This window comes from Chiloscyllium plagiosum, chromosome 38 (assembly GCF_004010195.1).
Source record: "Chiloscyllium plagiosum isolate BGI_BamShark_2017 chromosome 38, ASM401019v2, whole genome shotgun sequence".
Lineage (NCBI taxonomy): Eukaryota > Metazoa > Chordata > Chondrichthyes > Orectolobiformes > Hemiscylliidae > Chiloscyllium > Chiloscyllium plagiosum.
Window position 1 is genome coordinate 5,570,670 of NC_057747.1, and position 19,199 is coordinate 5,589,868.

General features: G+C 42.1%; 1 protein-coding gene across 1 annotated transcript in view; it reads left to right on the forward strand.

The window, feature by feature from the left end:
• Nucleotides 1–11,726, forward strand: part of washc2c (WASH complex subunit 2C) — a 39,589-nt gene extending 27,863 nt beyond the window's left edge. Inside the window, exons 22-26 of the mRNA XM_043678610.1 lie at nt 558–623; nt 2,177–2,386; nt 4,389–4,931; nt 6,332–6,506; nt 10,733–11,726. Of these exons, the coding sequence (XP_043534545.1) occupies nt 558–623; nt 2,177–2,386; nt 4,389–4,931; nt 6,332–6,506; nt 10,733–10,884 (1,146 nt within the window). The 3' untranslated portion in view covers nt 10,885–11,726. The remainder of the gene's footprint in view (nt 1–557; nt 624–2,176; nt 2,387–4,388; nt 4,932–6,331; nt 6,507–10,732) is intronic.
• The last annotated feature ends 7,473 nt before the right edge of the window (nt 11,727–19,199 follow it).

A 19,199-nucleotide genomic window follows, 5' to 3' on the forward strand; every position in this document is an offset into this window, starting at 1 on the left:
AAGAAAAGTGGAGAAGGCTTGGGCTTTTTTCATTGGAGCGAAGAAGGGTGAGAAGTGACTTGACAGAGGTTTACAGGATTTTGAGAGGCATAGGTAGAGTGAATAGCTGGAGACTTTCCCATGGCAGAAATGTCTTATCACAAGGGGGCATAATTTTAAGGTGGTTGGTGGAAGGTTTTATGGTAATGTCAGAGGTGGTGGGTGCGTGAAATGGTGGTCAAGTCAATTACATTGCGGAGATTTAAGCGACTCTCGGATAGGCACCTGGAAGTTAGTACAATGAAGGGTATGTAGATTAGTCTGATCTTAGAGTAGGATAAAAGGCTGGCACAACATCGGGGGTCAAAGGGCCTGTACTGTGCTGTACTGTTCTAGTTCATGGTAAATGACCTTGGCGTTGCCGGGGCAAGGCTGTGATCACAAAGGTATTAATATATAATTATTTAGTGCATTACAGTGGTATTGAACATTTTAATCACCTTACACTTATGACCAGTATTTAATGTTCACTGCTGAAACTGACTGACCTTTCCTGCTTCTGCCCCATCCATCCACAGCGACTCACCGCCAACACAGGTCCCATTAAAACAAAAGGGCCTTCCTCTCGGATTGGAAAACTCCAAGTAACTGTTTTGTAATTTTATTTCTGAATTAATAAAATTCTTGTTTTTCACTTTCACACCTCCTGCTGTTATGCAACTTTGGAAATCTGCCCTCTGCATGGTGTCCTGTGATGCTGTGCCACATCAAACAGGATACTCTCCTCAGCTGCGTTCTATCTGCTGTCACTGTTTGTATCAGCAGCTCACAACTGTCAAGTCAAGGAAAGTTGTGTCAAGGAAGGGACTGAAAATATAAAATTTGAAATTTCTTTTGAGAATTAATCATACTGGTCCACCAACTTCTAGAAAACAAATTGCATTTATTTCACCATGATCACGAGATTTTTTTTTAAACAGTGCTTTACAGCCGCAGGTTGCTTTGAACTGCTGTCACTGGTGTAATATAGGACCAACAACAGCCCAAAGTCTGTAAAACTGGCCAGATAATCTGCTGCTGAGCAATAAATATTGGCCACTATATTAGTGAGAACTCCACTGTCTTCAAAATATTGCCGCGTGATCTTTCACACTCACCCTCAGTTTAAAACCTCATTGGTCAGCAACCATACTGTGGCAGGGTGCAGTGATTCCTCAGTCCTAAACTAGGTGTCACTAGATTTTTTGCAGTTGAGTCCTGGAGTGGGACTCAAATCAGGAGTATTTAAGCTCTGAGGTACTCTGTGCCGTGGCTAACTCCCTACAACTGTGGACATTGGAAATTGTGGGATTTTTAAAAACTTGTGGCCCTTCCAAAGTATTGGGATGCCATTTTATGTTTGCTCTGAAATCTTGCTCAGGATGGTGTGAGGGTGTTGGGTGTTCCAGCCAAGACTGATCTCATTCTCACCCAGGCACTTTCTGGTGTTTGAGGGCATCTATTGATTTACTTTCCCATCTTTCTTATTGCAGGGGCATTAAAACTAATTGCAGCACTTGAATTGCCACAGAAATAAAATCCATCTATCTCATTATAATTAGGAATTAGGTGAAGGGACGTCTTATCTATGTGGCTTAAACTTGATGCCCTGACCAACTGGAGAGTATGGCATAGAATCTGGCACTCTGTTAACTTTGTGGTTTTTTTTACCCTTGAGCAGCCATTGTTTAGCATTGATTATGACGAGGAAACAGGTTGAAGATGGATTATTAGTGAAATGCAGAGTCTGTAAATAGCAGAGATATATTGTACCTAGTCAGATTGTGGCTTGACAGTTTGAGTATTACTTTGCTTCTCTTCTGCAGCCTATTGTTTTTACGTTAATGTTCCATCAGCTTATAAAAAGAAGCAGCAAACACTGAATTTTGTAAAATCCTTCCTGGTTCGATATAACTGCATGCTTCAGTGTTGGGAGGACCATCTTTGAAAGCAGTTCTTTGAAGAACAGTTGTTGAATATTAAACAACTGTCAAATCTTCATTGCTTAAAAACTAACAACACTTCAACTTTCACATATACAACGGTAGCTATATGCACAAGCTTCTCTTATTTCCACTTACTTGCCTTTCTATTTTGACTCTGTTCTGTAACTTCATGTCCGTTAATGTCTCATATCCTCTATTTATCTCTCTCCTAGGCAAGCCTGGCAATTAACCCAGCCAGCCTCCTACCTGGAGCTGCACCTAAGATAGCTGTTGTTCCATCTGGATCAACAACCCCACCTTCTTCACCTGATTCCTCTTTGAGAGCAGCCACACCTTCAGCATCAGGATCAGTTGCAGGCGAGGGCATCTCTGCGAGTTTGGACCAACCAGTACAAGTGGACGTTTTGCCCAGTGTTAATAAGGTAAGATGTAGCAAAAGTTGAACATTTTAGTTAAACTGTGATTTTGCATTGTAATTTTAAATTTCCTCCCCATGGGTTTAATAGCGAACTTAAATTGTAACTTTGTTATATACTGAAGTAGGAGCCAAGACTTGAACACAATAAAGAACAAAGATTTGTTCAGTCGTGTTTGGCAGCTTTCTGAAATACGTTTGAATACCTGAAGCGCTAATATAAAACTGAACAATGCTTTATTATAATCCAGTTTCTCTCTAAATTTTAATTACATTTAAACCAACGGGGTTAACAAAACAAAAGCCATACAGCTGCCAGCATTTGTTCTTTAACAATTAGATGAGTTTGGTCATTAAACCTAAAACAAGATCACATTTGGTTTGCTGTCTTTAGAGCACTGTTCAATTCTAGACACCAGACCTTAGGAAGGACATATTGTCATGGAGACAAGGAAGTCTGTTGTGCTTAATTGGTCTGGCCTCCACATAACTCCAGACCCGCAGCAATGCAGTTGACTCTTAACTGTCCTGCTAAAATGCTTAAGCATGCACTCGTTCAAGTGGCAATTAGGGACGGGCAGTAAGTGCTGACTCAACTAATGGTGCCCAGTGAAATGAACAAAAGTACAATACAGATTTACCAGAATGATACCTGAGCTAAAAGGATTGAATTATGAGGACAGGTTGTGTAGACTAAGCATATATTCCTTTAAATGTAGAATTGCTTTACAGCCAATTAATCACTTCAAAATTCAGACAGTTGTAATGTAGCAAAGGTGGCAGTCAAGTTTCACACAGCAAGTTCCCAGGAATACCAATCTGATGAAGCATAGCTAATGCTTTTGTAATTTTACTTTGGAGGTGAATATTAGCCAGGATACCAGTTTTTATCCCCTGTTCTTCAGCATAGTAATCATGGGATCTATAAGAGGGATGACAAGGTCTCTGTTTAGAGTCACAGAGATGTACATGGAAACAGATTTGTCCATGCTGACCAGATATCCTAAATTAATCTAGTCCCATTTGCCAGCACTTGACCCAAATCCCCCTCAACTCTTCCTATTCATATATCCATCCAGATGCCTTTTAAATATTGTCATTGTTACCAGCCTCCACCACTTCGTCTGGCAGCTCATTCCATATACCCACCACCCACTCTGGGAAGATGTTGCCCGTTGGGTCCCTTTTAAATCTTTCCCCTCTCACTCTAAACCTATGCGCTCTAGTTCTGGAGTCCAACCTTGCTCAAATCCTCCAACCTTGGTAACATCCTTGTAAATCTTTTCTGAACCCTTATCCTTTCGATACAAGGGAGACCAGAATTCCAAAAGGGGTCTAACCAATGTCCTGTACAGCTGCAACATGACCTCCCAACTCGTGTACTCTCTGCACTGACCAATAAAGGAAAGCATACCAAACACCGCCTTCACTATCCTGTCTATCTGCAACTCCACTTTCAAGGAACTATGAACCTGCATTCCAAGGTCTCTTGTTCAGCAACATTCCCCAGGACCCCACCAATTAAGTGCTAGTCCTGTTCTCATTTGCCTTTCCAAAATGCAAAACCTCATTTATCTAGATTAAACTCAATCTGCCACCCTCAGCCCATTGGCCCATCTGATCAAGGTCCCATTGTACTCTGAGATAACCTTCGCTGTCCACTATGTCTCCAATTTTGATATCACCTGCAAACTTACTAACTATATCTTCTATGTTCGCATCCAAATAATTTATATAAATTAATATTTCATTGAGTGGCGATAGTGACAGGAAGCACTCAATTGTGCATTGAGTATCAACCTAGATGTTGATGGGTGATCTGTTTGAAGTGTTGCAGATGATTTAAAGGCATTGGTAGAATCAGTAGCATGCAAAGTGTTGCGAGAAGTGGAGTTGTGTGGGCTGGGAGAATGATGGGAGATGGAGCCTTCTGAACTAAGGGCTGTGATAGGTATCTTGCAACGCCTCTTTTAGCAATATTTACCAAGTCATTTGTTATTTACCTCTAGAGCCGTGCAAGAGTAGGGCAGAAACGTCGACCTCCGACCAGGGTGGCACGGAGACTGGCAGCTCAGCAATCCAATGAGAGAGAAGATTTGGACCAGAGAACTGAAGTTGATGGCGTTCTTTTGGAAGCAAATGGTATTGCAGACATTTCACCAACAGTCATCGTCCAAAAGCCACATTTGGCCAAGACACCAACTTCACAGCAACCCAGTAGTGATGCTAGTCCTCCCACTGCCACCTCCACAAAACTGCCAGTACGCTCTTCGAGAGATCTGTTTGATTCAGGTGATCTGTTCAAACCAAATGTGACACAGGAGTCAACTCCTGCAGTCAGGACACTGGAGGGCTTGTTACCCAAGGAGGACCCAGTCCAATCAATCTTCGCACCAAGCGAGGATGACCTTTTCCAATCCAGTAAACGGACTGTAAAGAAACCCAAACCAGTGGCATTTCTTCAGGAGGAAGATGATCTTTTTGGTACGCCAAAATTAGGGAAAACTAAACACTCAGCTCAGGAGAATTCAAAAACACCAGATATCTTTGAGGTAATGTTTTTCCTGATTTGGAAAATAGATGACTAGCGAAACCTTGTATTCAGCCTTGTATGAAGTTAGAAATGCCAGATGGTGCTGTCTCTATTAAGTTTTATTACCCATTTTCTTTTTTGAAAAGTGATAAATCGAGTTGCTCACAAGTCCTGAAGGGCTAGTTCCTGCTTTGTTTCAGCCAAGTGTCAATTTCTTTTGTTTAGATTCTGGGTGGCACATTGCCAGTTCTTCCATAGGAGCTGAACTCTGCCCTTGGTCTTTTCCACAGTTTTCCTTAACCTCCAAATGTGGAGTGTTGAACAATGACCATGGCTAAACCTAATGATCATACTCTCTCATCAAGTCCACACCCCCCACCAACCCAACCTCCACTCCTGGCACCTTCCCCTGCAACTACAAGAAATGCAAAACTTGCGCTCACACCTCCCTCCAAGGCCCCAATGGATCCTTCCATATCCGTCGCAAATTCACCTGCACCTCCACACACATCATTTACTGGAGCCGTTGCACCCGATGTGGTCTCCTCTACATTGGAGAGACAGGCCGCCTACTTGCTGAACGTTTCAGGGAACACCTCTGGGACACCAGCACCAACCAACCCAACTGCCCCGTGGCTGAACATTTTAACTCCCCATCCCACTTTGCCAAGGACATGCAGGTCCTTCGCCGCCTCCATCGCCAGACCCTGACCACATGACGCCTGGAGGAGGAGCGCCTCATCTTCTGCCTAGGAACCCTCCAGCCACACGGGATGAATGTAGATTTCTCCAGCTTCCTCATTTCCCCTCCCCCACCTTATCTCAGTCCCAACCCCCAGATTCAGCACTGCCCTTTTGACCTGCAATCTTCTTCCTGATCTCTCCGCCCCCCCACCCCTTCTCCCAGCCTATCATCCTCACCCTCACCTCCTTCCACCTATCTTATTCACAGCGCCCCTCTCCCCCTATCTTTTATCTCAGCCCGCTTGGCACACCAGCCTCATTCCTGAAGAAGGGCTTAGGCACGAAACGTCGATTCTCCTGTTCCTCGGATGCTGCCTGACTTGCTGTGTTTTTCCAGCACCACGTTTTTCAACTCTGGTCTCCAGCATCTGCAGTCCTCACTTTGTTCATGTACCTGTAACCAGGCTATGTGCCCTGGTCATGCCTTTGTAGTGGGATTCATAGTAATTTTGGGAGTGACTCCTTATATGTTTGAATATTATAATTCTGGGTTTCACCAGACAACTAGTTGGTGAATGTGTGTGTGTGTCCTATAGAGAGCTGCCTCTTGGGTCAAAATTGGTCTGAATGCTTTCAATATTTTGCACTGAGTAAGGGAGCTGAGTCCAGGTAATGCTACCTACTTTTTTAAATAAGTCTTTCAAATAATTACCTCCTGAACTGATACTTTACCAGGATGATTTGTTTTCCACGGAATCTGTTACATTGACCAAGAAAAGTAATGAGGGAATTGCGAGCATCGACCTCTTCAGTGATCACGTAGACATATTCGCTGACTTAAAAGTCACTCCGAAGGAGAAGAAGAGCCGAAAGAAAGTAGAAACAAAGTCTATATTTGATGATGATATGGGTACGTAAATCCAAGATTGGAAATGGTGAAATTCTCGCCTTACAACACTTCATCTTTCCTCTTCTTTCTTTTAAACTCTTTAAATCCCGAATCCTCTGACCAAAGTTTTGGTCACTTGTTCTAATACCTCTCTGTGTGTTTCTGTGTATATTTTGTTTAAGAATGACACGGGAAAACTACTTTAGGATGTAGGCGACACGGTGGCTCAGTGGTTAGCACTGCTGCCTCAGTGCCAGGGAGTCCGGTTTGATTCCAACCGTGGGCGACTGTGTGGAGTTTGTAAATTCTTCCTGTGTCTGTGTGGGTTTCCTCCGGGCGCTCCAGCTCCTCCCACAGTCCAAAGTGCAAGTTAGAGAATTGCCCAAGCTAAATTGCCCACGGTGTAGGGGTGTGTGTAGGTTGGGTGCATTCGTCAGGAGAAATGTAGAGTAATAGTGTAGGGGAATAGGTCTGGGTGGGATACTCTTCGGAGAGTCAGTGTGGACTACTTGGGTCAAATGGCCTGTTTCCATGCTGTGAGGATTATGATTCTTTAGGATTTTCTGTTATTATTAAAGGTGTTAGAATGATTGTGGCCCAGAACGATTGGCCCATCTCAGGTGCGACAAGCCAATAAGTCCAATTAACCCTGGTCCCCATTTCTTTTCTCCTGTTGTGCTTTCAAGTCCAATTCTCTTTCTAATATTAATACTGAATCCACTTCCATCACACTTAATGTATTCCGGATTATCATGACTTACTGTGTAAAAAATGCTTCCTCAATGTTGTCGCTGGTTCTTTTATCAATTGACCTAAATGTACTTTCCTTGATTACTAACCTTTTTCTGCCATTGGGAACAGATTGTCCTTATGTATTCTCAAAACTGTTCTTGGTTTTAGGTGCGACTTAAATCTCCCCTTAACCATCTCTGCTCTGAGAGCTCCAAACTCTCCATGTAACCAAATTTCTTCATCACTGGCTCAAATCTAGTAACTCTCCCCTGTACCATCTCCAAGATCTTAGGGTGCTTCTTATAGTGCCCAGAACTAAACACTGTACTCTAACTGAGTCCTAGTCTTGATTAGGAGACAGTAAGGACTGCAGATGCTGGAAGCCAGAGTCAACCGATGTAGAGCTGGAGGAGCACAGGAGATCAGACAGCATCCGAGGAACAGGAAAGTTCATGCTTCGGGTCGGAACCCTTCTTCAGGACCTACTGTACTTCTCCAGCTCCACGTCAATTGTCCCTAATCTTGACTCTTGCTTTTGTGATCTATTCCTCTACTTGTAATGTAAATTCCATTAGTCTTCTCAAGTTGTTCTATAACGTTTCAAGTACCTGTGTAAGTCTATCTACTGCTGTGTTTTACTGCCCCCCACACCCCTCTCCGAAAGTGTCCAACTTTTTTTACATTCCCCTCCTTCGGCTTCATAACAAAATGTATCACTTCACTTTCTTTGTTTTAAATTTCATCTGCCATATTTTACCAATCTATTTCCTTCTGAAATCTGTTATCTTCTTTGATGTTTGCTGAGTTTTTGAGTTTAATATCTATCATCTTGGAAACTTTTGTTCCAATATCCAAGTCCAAGTTTTTGAGCAATAGCCCTTATATTGAATCCTAGAGGACACCAGGAGTTCCCTCCCTGAAGGCACTGTGGGACAACCTACAACACAGACTGCAGCACTTCAAGAAGGAAGCTCACCACCACCTTCACAAGGGCAATTAGGAATGGGCAAAAAATGTTGGCCAGCTAACAACATCCATATCCCACAAATAACTTTTTTAAAAACCACTGCCAACTTCCCTCCTGTCTGAAAAACAGTGGTTCATCACTCTAGAAGTGTTAAGGTTTTGCAGCTCAGAAAGAGGCAATTCAGCCCATCGTGCTTATTCTGGCTCTTTGAGCTTTTTCAGTAGTTGTTTCCTCATACACTAAAAATGTTCGATCTTGAATATTCATCCACTTCTTTTCAAAACGTTTATAGGTCCTACTCCCATCAGTTACTGAAAGAGGATACCATATTCCAACAACCCTATTAATAAATATTGACTCGTGGAAATAGGTTTATTCTATCTATTTTATCAGGACTTCTCATAATTTAAAAGATATAAGATACATTTTCCCTTCAAGTAAAATGACCGCTCCCTTTGTTCTTCATTGATAACTGAAGTCTTTTACCTTTACTAGCTGTGGGTAGTAAATGTGACTTTTAAAAATAAATCAGTTTTCTTAAAAAAAAAAAGATGCCTTCATGAATCTCTTAAGCTTCTCTGGGTTCAGTTCCCGCCTCGAGCGACTCTCTGTGGAGTTTGCACATTCTCCCCTTGTCTGCGTGGGTTTCCTCCGGGTACTCCGGTTTTATCCCACAGTGCAAAGATGTGCAGGTTAGGTAGATTGGTCATGCTAAATTGCCCATAGTGTTTAGGGATGTGTAGGTTAGGTGCATTAGGTTGGGTAAATGTGAAGTAATAGGGGAATGGGTCACTCTTCGGGTCAGTGTGGACTTGTTGGGTGGAAGGGCCTGTTTCCACCCTGTACAGATTCTATGATAACACAAGCTCCTGTACACATCTCCTCTGAGTGCAACACCTTGCAGCTGGGTAGAGTTACACTTTATTCTTTAATGGGAAGCCCAACATTTACTGCCAATCTCTAATTGTACATGAATTGAGTGGCTTGTGCTTCATTTCAGAGAGATGTTCAGACGTACCCACATCCGGACTGGGTATTGTGAGCAGGTTTCCTCCTTTTTAGTTTTTTGACTCTTCAGACTAACTTTCAATTCCAGATTTATCAATTGGATTCAAATTCTAATAGCTGCTGTGGGTGGATTTAAACCCATTTCCCTGGGGGAACATCCCTTAAGGATTACGAGTCAGTGACACTACCACAATGTTACCACCTCCTGCATGCAACAGCATTTAATTTGTCCTCTAAGCTTAACTTTTTACCTGAGGAAAGATGTGTTTTTTTTGAAAAAGGAAGTTAAGGATGATAAAAGTTCCATGATGCGCATTAAGCCAGACCCACAGGCCCTCTGCCCCATCACACTCCACTTCCTGTAGTGAACAGAAACGCCAAGGACAAATGGTGTCCTACTGACCACCATCTCAGAGTTGGCCGAGGCGCTACCTTGTATTTTCATGTGGAAACTACATAGTTTAGGAATAGTGAAAGACCATTGGTTCCAAAGCCCCATTCAATCATGTTCTGCTCACTCGCTGTCAGCTTTAATCCCCACTTTCTCTCCTAGCCTTTTGAATTCACTGAGTGGGTTTGAATCCACAATGGGGAGGCAATGACCGAAAGGTACAATTGCTAGATTGTTAATCCAGAAACTCGATTAATATTATGGGGACCCAGGTCAATAAAGAATCCAGAATTAAAGCTTTAATGATGACCATGAAATCATTGTCACTTGTCAAGAGAAAATCTATCTGGTTCACTCATGTCCTCTGGGGAAAGGAAACTGCTGATCGTACCTAGTCTCCATAACGGATGCTCTTTTATATTTTGAGGGACTATTTAAATTACTTTTGTTCCTTTTAACCCTAGTTAGTGGGAAGAATGAGTGTTCTCTACCCCTCAGTTCATGGTTGCTTTGGTTAAGTAGCTTTGCTAAGGGGTAGTCTTGTGTTCAGGATTTTATTCTTGTTTATGTCGCTGTCTTTGAAGGTCAGGCATGGGGCATGTGTTGCAGATCACTGTTTAACATCATTCATTCATTCGTTCATTGGCAGTCCTTTGCAGACCAGGATGACTCTTCCACTCTGACAATCTGTGGGTGGCTGTACAGACTGGTGGGGCTACCACAGGCTCTTTTACACTTGGGGCAGAAGGTGGTCATGGGAAGTGGTGGGTGAGGCATTGGCTTGGCAGGATCTAGAATAGAATGGTGCTGGAAAAGCACAGCCCGCTGCTTTTGCTGTTTTTCCCTGGCTCCCACCTTTTCCTGACGGTAAGTCTCGAGGTGCTCGATGCCTTCTCAGATGCTGCTCCTCCACTTTGGAAAGACATGAGCCAGTGATTCCCAGCTGTCTGTGGGAATGCTGCATTCCCTCAATGAGGCTTTGAGGATAGCACCAACCTGGTCTGTTTAACACAGTCGGCCAGTAGGAGTTGCACAATATGAGTGCACTTTCATTTCTCCTGCACTCAACTTTGCTTCTCCGTATTGAGCAGTAAACTGTTTTTATTTTGGGGCCTTTTGCTTAAATTGCTGATTTTTTTTTTGTTTTAGATGATATTTTCGCTTCTGCCTCACCCTCATCAAATAGCAAGAAACAATCCAAACCCAAGACCAGTTCAAAGCAGGCTGCAGTTCCTGTCAGCACAGCAGACAGCAAAACTGTGGACATTTTTGATGATCCTCTGAACGCCTTTGGACCATGAGATTTGGTGAAGAGCATCATTCATAAAATTATGGGAACGAGAGAGAGAGAGAATTTTATATTTACTGTTTGACATTGAAAGTATTGAATTGCACTAAATAGGAAAATAATTTGCCTGAATGATGACGTGTCTACATCAGAGAGAAGTTTGTTTCAAAAAATCACAGGCAGTATTCACTGCTGAGGTGGACTTTGGCACTTGCCTTGGTGAACAATGACAGCTACCTTAGAAGATTTGATGATATGCTTACAGTAGTTATGAACACTTCACACTAATTTGCTTTATGCACTGGACCTGTGATTAGCATTTTTTCTCTTTCTTCACTCTATCGTTCATTCCTTCGTCATTAAATCACAGTATCCTTTAACCAAGTTCTAATAATTCTCAATTTTTTGTAAATGAACTTTTTCTCCAATCTATTTACCGTGAAAAGACTTTTAATTTGAGCTTTAGACACTTCATCTCATAGAGCTATGCATTGGACCTCTCACCCTTAATGGTCCTTGTTCACTGATTTTTTTTTTTAATTCACCTGTACATTTTTGAGATATTCAGATTTAACATTAATCTTGTGACCTATGTTCCATTTTTCTAGAATAGAAATGTCAGTTAGATCTGTGTAAGATAATGTAAATACTTCTGAAATGAAAGATATGCTTCGTAAATACATTCATTGCAAGCTTACAAAGACCACTGGACAATATACATTAGAGGTTTTACTAAGACCTTGTGTTGAGACCAGTAAATTACTGTTGTATCTGTTCACTTCAGGCTGATGTCTTTGATTATCTGTCATGTTTTGAGTTTAAATTGCTGAAAAATAAAATTGCACAGTGAACAAAGCTTTGTAATAAGTGTGGAATTGTTTGTTAGATCTATGGAATATATTTTTTGAGGATTTAGTTTTTTTGTATATGAGCAGAGAAACAACTGGCTCCCTGTGCACGTATCTATCATTGTGGATCTTAGCATTTAGTTTGAGAGTGAGAAAGTTTGTTTGGAAATAATTGTGCTAAACTTAAACAAGGATAGAGTGGATTAGCTGAAGTGGACTGGGAAAGAGATTTAACAAAGCAGGCAGCTGGGGAACATTGGCATACCATCCCCTCGTAAGTTTTGTTTCTCTTCGATTGTGCAAATTAATGGGTCCATAACTATATTAAATAAAATCGGTGATAGGGCATCACCCTGTTTAACCCCAGCAGAGAGATCCCATTGGGGAAGAAGGATTCTAGGACTTTGAGAAACCAACTATCGTTAACCAAGGAAGTTAAGGATGGTATCAAATTGAAAGAAAAAAGACCTTGAATGTGGTGAAGATTAATGGTAAACCAGAAGATTGGGAAAATTTAAAAATTAACATAATAGAGACAAGAAAGGGCAAACTAGCTGGTAGTATAAAAACACAGGACTGTAAATATAAAAAGAGCCCAAAGTGAACACAGGTTCCTCAGTATAGCTGGAGAAATAATAGGGAACCAGGAAGTGGCAGAGGAGTTGAATACCTGGCATCACTCTTCACAGTAAAGAACATTAATAGTGTTCACAAATACCAGATAATAAAGGGACTAAAGAATTGGGATGCTATGGGGAGATAATCGCTAGAGGGAAAGTAATGGGGCTAAAGGCTGATTTAAGTCCAAGATTTCTTGTTTTTTCCATGTTCCAGGTTAAATATCTTATGCGCAGATCTGATATTTCCCAATTCGTTTGTTGTGGTTCACAACTGAGAGAGAAATGAACAGAAGTTTAATGTGAAAATCTCACCATATTTAATTTTAAAATCCTTATCCTCAGTGTGACACATCTTTTGAAGGTGATGTTGATAAGAATTCAAGGAGACTGAGATTTGTAAAGCCCTTTTAGACCATGCTGGAGAGAGCCCCCACTTGAAGATGTGGTTGCATTTCTGAAAGTTGAGATTTTTGGTGATGGCGGCCCAGAGGAACAAAGGTTAAAAGTGGAGTTACGTAATGTAAGATCTTTCCTTATCAAGGAAAAAAATTGAAACATCTGCTATTGTCCCTCAGCACAACCTCAAGGGTTCTGTTAAACCCCAGTCCCAGTCTACTTCAGCAACTCTGCTATACCCTTGTTTAAGTTTAGCTCAAAAAAATGAAAGCATTATATCCTGTATAGATGTTTGGTAGAATTGGAGTATTCCTGAAAGACATTTCATTGGAGCTTTTTTGCCTTGCATTCATCAGGAACATTTACCAATTTATGGGGAAAACTAACTTTTTTTTAATTGTCATGCTATTGCTCTGAGAAATGTACAAGAGAATGCTCCCATTTCAACAAAATAGGTGACAGCCAATGTGTGCACATATTCCTTCTGTCTGCAAAACTGCCCTGTGTATTAGTATTTTAGTTTCCAGTACGTACAAGCATGCCACACTGAAGCTGACTTACATGGAAACAAGAGTAAGCTATTCAGGCTGTTGAGCCTGCCCTGCTATTTAAAATGATAATGGCAGATTGAATACTACATTTCCTTTTAAAAACACCACCCCCATAACTGTTTATACCATTGATAACCAAATCTACTTTAATTGTACTCTCAGACAAGCTTCACAGGCCTGTGGGATAGAGAATTCCAAAGATTTGGCACTTTCTGAATAAGAGAAATTTCTCATTTTGATCTAAAATGGCCACTTTTTAAAAATATTTATCTCCTGAATCTAGACTTCCCAAACAGGGGGAAACAAATGTTAACCGAATTGACCCTGACTATTAAGTATTTTGAAAGTTTAAATGAGGTCACCTCTCATTCTTCAATCTCTAGAGAATACAGGCCCAATTTGCCCAATCTTTCTTTGTAAGGCAGTCCTGCTATCCTGGGAACAGGTTGGTGAACCTATGGTGCACACTTGTAAGGCAATAATATTTTTCTGACGGCATGAGACCAAACTGCACTGAGTTAACCACTGGTCTAACCAAGCTTCTTTACAATTGAAGCAAGGCTTCACTACTACTGTACTGAAACTCTTAAAAACTAACATTCCATTAGTCTTCTGCCTATCCTGCTGCATCTGCCTGTTAGCTTTCAGTGACTTATTGACAAGGACACCCAAGTCCCTTTGCATATCTACACTTTCCAACTTCTTCCCATTTTAAAAATATGATGCATATCTGTTTTCTACTGAAGTGGGTTACCTCATATTTTCCCACATTCTATTCCATCTGCCAGGTTCTTGCCCCATCGTTTAAACCTATTCAAGTCCTCCAAATGTATTTTACATTTTCCTCCAAACACCTTGCTTGGATTTGTATCATCGGGAAATGTGGATGTATACAGTTGGTCCCCATGTGTCCAAGCTATTGTTATGTATGGTGAACAGCCACAGCCCAAGTACTGATGTTTGGTACCCCAATAGTCACAGTCTGACAATGGTAGAATGACTCATTTATTCCTACTGTTTTCTGTTTTAGCCAGTACACTATAATAACCTTGCAAGGGACCTTATCAAAAGCTTTCTGAAATTTCCAAATATTCTGCACCTGTTGACCATCACAATGGCAAATGGAATTTAATCCTGAAAATTGAAATGTGATGCATTTTAGGGCAATGATCAAGGCAAGGGTGAACACAAACGATCAGGCCCTAAGAAGTACAGAGGAACAGAAGGGCATTTGTGTGCATATCGACAGATCCTTAAAGCAGGTAAATAAGATGGTTAGGAAGGGGATTCTTGCCTTCATTAGTCAAAAGAGATTATGATGAAGCTCTGTAACATAGGCCAAATCTAGAACTCTGGTTGCTTCACTGTAGAAAGAATGTGATTGCAACAGAGAAGGTGCAAAGAGGTTTCACCAGAACATTGCCTATGGTCGAGCATTTTAGGTATGCGGGGTTATTTTTCTTCAATTGGAGAAGTTTGAGGGGTGTCCTGATTGAAGTGTACAAAGTTATGAGGGATATTGATAGTCAAGAAGTGTGGTGCTGGAAAAGCACAGCAGTTCAGGCAGCATCCAAGGAGCAGGAGATTTGGTATTCCAGATATATGTCCTCCATCAGGAATGTGGGGAGGGTGAAGGGGCCTGAAAGATAAATAAGAGGGTGGGGCTGGGGGGAGGGTACCTGAGAAGGCGATGGGTAGATGCATATGGGGAGTGGTGATGGGAGGTCGGCAGGGAGGATGGAGCGGATAGGTGGAAAGGAAGATGGACAGGGAGGATAATTCAAGGTGCTGAGTTGAAGGGTTGGATCTAGAATGGGGTGGGGGAAGGGGAGACAGGAAATTCACATTGATCCCGTGTGGTTGGAGGGTCCCAAGGCGGGAAGATGAGGCGTTCTCCTCCAGACATCAGGTGGCTTAGATTTAGCAGTGGAGGAGGCCCAGGACTTGCATGTTGTTGGTGGAGTGGGAGGGGGAGTTGAAGTGGTCAGCCACAAGGCAGTGAGGTTGTTTGGTGCGTGTGTCCCGGACATGTTCCCTGAAATGTTCCATGAGTTAGCGTCCTGTCTCCCCAATGTTGATTTCACCAGTTTCCTCATCTCCCCTCCCCTCACCCCATCCCAGATCCAACCTTCCAACTCAGCACCACCCTCTTGAACTGTCCGACCTGTCCGCTCCACCCTCCCCTCTGACCTATCACCATCAACCCCCACCTGCCTTACCAGGTACCATTTCCACCCCCACCCCACCTCGTATTTTTCTCTCAGCCCCTTTCCCCAAGCCTCATTCCTGATGAAGGGCTTCTGCCTGAAAAGTTGATTCTCCTGCTCCTCAGATGCTGCCTGACCTGCTGTGCTTTTCCAACAGTCCTCTGTTTCCCCTGGGGATATTGCTAGGGCAGATAGGAAGATACTTTCCTCGAGATAAATCACTAAGTCGAAGAGATAGGTGGAAGAAGTGGTTTAGAGGGGATTAAATAAAATTTTTTTCCACTTGAGGGTATTGGGTATCTCGAACATACTACCTGAAAGGATGGTAGGGGACAAACTATTGCAACATTTCAGAAGTATTTAGATGATCACTTCAAGTGACCTAATATCCAAAGTTACAGATCAAGTTCTGGAAAATAGGACTAGCTAGATGCATGATGACCAGCATGATAGGCCAAAGGGCCTTTGTTCATGCTGTAAATCTCTCTGACTGATTAAATAGACATCACTGAGGAGGAAGGCAAATCAGAGTCCAGTCAAGAAGGTGAAATTAAATAAAATTTGGAAATGAAAAATTGAATGAGAAGAGAGAAAGGATAAGATTGATCAAAACTGAAAATTTCAGATTTAACTTTGATAAATCTTCTAAAACTGTTCACAACCTGACTCTATACTCTACATTGTTTATTTTCTGGAGCAGAGGAGTTAGTCTTTTTTTTCGTGCATGGGATATGAACTTTGCTGGCTGGACCAGCATTTATTTCCCATCTCTAATTGCCTTTGAGAAGGTGGTGGTGAGCTGCCTTAGTGTTACAATGCGGTAGTCAAACCCATCTGCTAATTAAACTAAAACACCCAGAGGAGATTGCTTTGCCTCATGATCTGTTAATGTGTGAATGAAAGAAGATCTCTGATTTGCACTGTATAAATAAAAAGTAACAATTTATTTATTTACCCTAGCTGTAAATACTAACCAAAACTATAAACAAGCCAAACATACTTTCCCCAAACTAACCACTTATCCCTTAGCTGACCACAATTCTATTAATATACTGTTCCAATAACACAATTATTAAACATTACATTAACTTAATCTCTCAAAGTCCATACAGTCTCTTATACTGTCTTCCTTCCAGTCTTCCGAGTCTGCTGTCTTCCCTCTGGGTTATTTTTTTTTACTGCTTTTACAGGAAAAGGTACCTTTTGATTGGTAGTGCCTTCTGAGATTTCCTTGAGCGCAAGATGTTTATTTCTTCAAATGGCCTTTGCTCTCCAGCAATTGTCCTGACCAATTTTCAAAATGCCCTCATATTTTATACCCCACAACATTGTACCCTCGCGTTGGTCCGATGTTGTCAATACAATAAATTCAAACTCAATTGGGTTTTGGTATCCTGGGCATAATTTGAATCGTCAAAACAGCAACCAAAACTCAGGTATCCATTTCACAGCCAAATGTCACACATAACTATTTTATAACAGCCCATCTCTTAGCTGTTCTGTATACTGGCAGCTGAGGCTATACTTTAAATTCAGACACTTTCTGTCTCAATGACCATATGGTCTCTGTGACCATATACTCTTTCGACTTCATAACACTTAGAAACAGTATAGAAGGGGCCCTTCAGCTAATCAATTCTATACAGCCAAAAATATACTATTACCTTTACTAATCCCACTTTCCTGTACGAGGCAGATAGTTTTGACTGTTATGATACTTCAAGTGTTCATCCAAATACTTTTTAAACATGATGACCACCTTCTAGGTGGTGCATTCCAGACCCCCACAATACTGGGGGATAGGAACTTCCTCAAATCCCCTCTAAATCTCCACTTTAAAGTTATATTCCCTTGTTATTGACCCTTCAATGAAGGGTTGCAACCTTCTCCATACCCCTCATCATTTTATAGACTTCTATAAGGTTCCTCTCTCAACTTCTGCTCCAAAGGATTCAGACTGAGCTTATCTAGCCTTTTTTCATAACTAGATTGTTCCAGCCCAGGAGAAAGTGAGGACTGGAGATCAGAGACGAGTGTATGGTGCTGGAAAAGCACAGCAGGTCAGGCAGCATCTGAGGAGCAGGAGAATCAACGTTTCGGGCATAAGCCCTTCATCAGGAATGTCCTGATGAATCTCCTCTGGACCCACGCCAGTGCAATCACATCCTGCTACGGTGTGGTGACCAGAACTGCATGCAATAATTCAGCATTCCAATATGACCTCCCTGTTCTTGTAATCTATCTCACAAGTGATAAAGGCAAGTGTCCCCTATGCTGCCTTAACCACCCTATTAATCTGACCTGCCACCTTGAAGGATCTGTGGAAAAGCTCTCTCTCTTTGTTTGCATTTCCTAGTATCCTGCCATTCATTGAATACTCCTTTTCCTTGTTACTTCTTCCAAAGTGCATCACCTCACATTTATCATTGTTAAATTCCATCTGATCAATCGCTTATATCGTCCTGTAACCTAACAGTTTCCTCCTCACAGTCAACTACCCAATCTTTGTGTCATCGACAAACTTGGTTATTGTTGCCCACGTGTTCTCATTGACATCCTTTATGAACATCACAAACAATAAGAGATACAGCACTGATCCCTGTGGTGCACTACTGCACACTGGACTCCAGTCACACAAATAGCCTTCTACCAATGATCAACCAGACCACGAGACCACTCAAAAACCTGCGAGGAAGCAGGGTAAGCATGCCAGCCTGCTAGTAAGACTGAGACTACACAGTTTCAAGACTCCCCCGTCCTAGCTTACTCCGAGCAAATGTACTATCTCTGGAGAACAAGATGGATGAACTCAGATCACGGCTCAGCTTCCAGCGTGAACTGTGGGACTGCTCAACCTATCCATTCCCGACTGCAGACTTCAGGCTGATGGTTTTTCCTATCCAAAACACAGGTACAGGCGAATGCTAAGAGTTTGTGAGTCCTTTCAGTATTCTAACAACAGTGGGGTAGAAACTGTTTCGAAACCAGCTGGTGCATGTGTTAAGGCTTCTGTACCTTCTCCCCGATGGTAGAGGGTGTAGAAAAACATTGCCAGAGTGGGATGGATCTTTGAGAATGCTCGTGGCTTTTCCTTAACAGCGGGCCTGATAGATGGATTCTATAGATGGGAGGTTGGCCTTTGTGATTGGCCGGGCCAAGTTCACCACTCTCTGTAACAGTCTCCAATCTTGAATGGTACAGTTGCCATACCAGGCAGTGATACATCCAGAGAATGCTCTCGATGGTGCACCTATAAAAGTTGCCAAATTTCCTCAGCTGCCTGAGGAAGAGGAGACGTTGTTGGGCCTTTGTAACCACTGCGTCCACATGAAGAGTCCAAGAAATTGTTGATGACCATTCCCAGGAGCTTGACACTCTCCACTTGTTCCACCTCTGTGCTGTTAGTGGAACAGGGAGGACATGAGTAACATCCCACCGAAAGTCAATAATGAGTTCCTTGGTTTTGCCAGCATTGAGAGTTAGGTTGTTCTCAGTGCACCATTTTTCCAGGTCTTCCACCTCCCATCTATAGTCTGTTTCATCGCCATCTGAGATTCGACCGAGTACAGTAGGGGGTTGAGTACATACCCCTGCAGGGCTCCAGTGTTGAGTGTTAATGAGGATGAAATATTATCCTCAATCTTCACTGGTTGTGGCCTGTGGTTCAGGAAACTGAGGATCCAGTTGCAGAGAGTGGGGCTTAGTC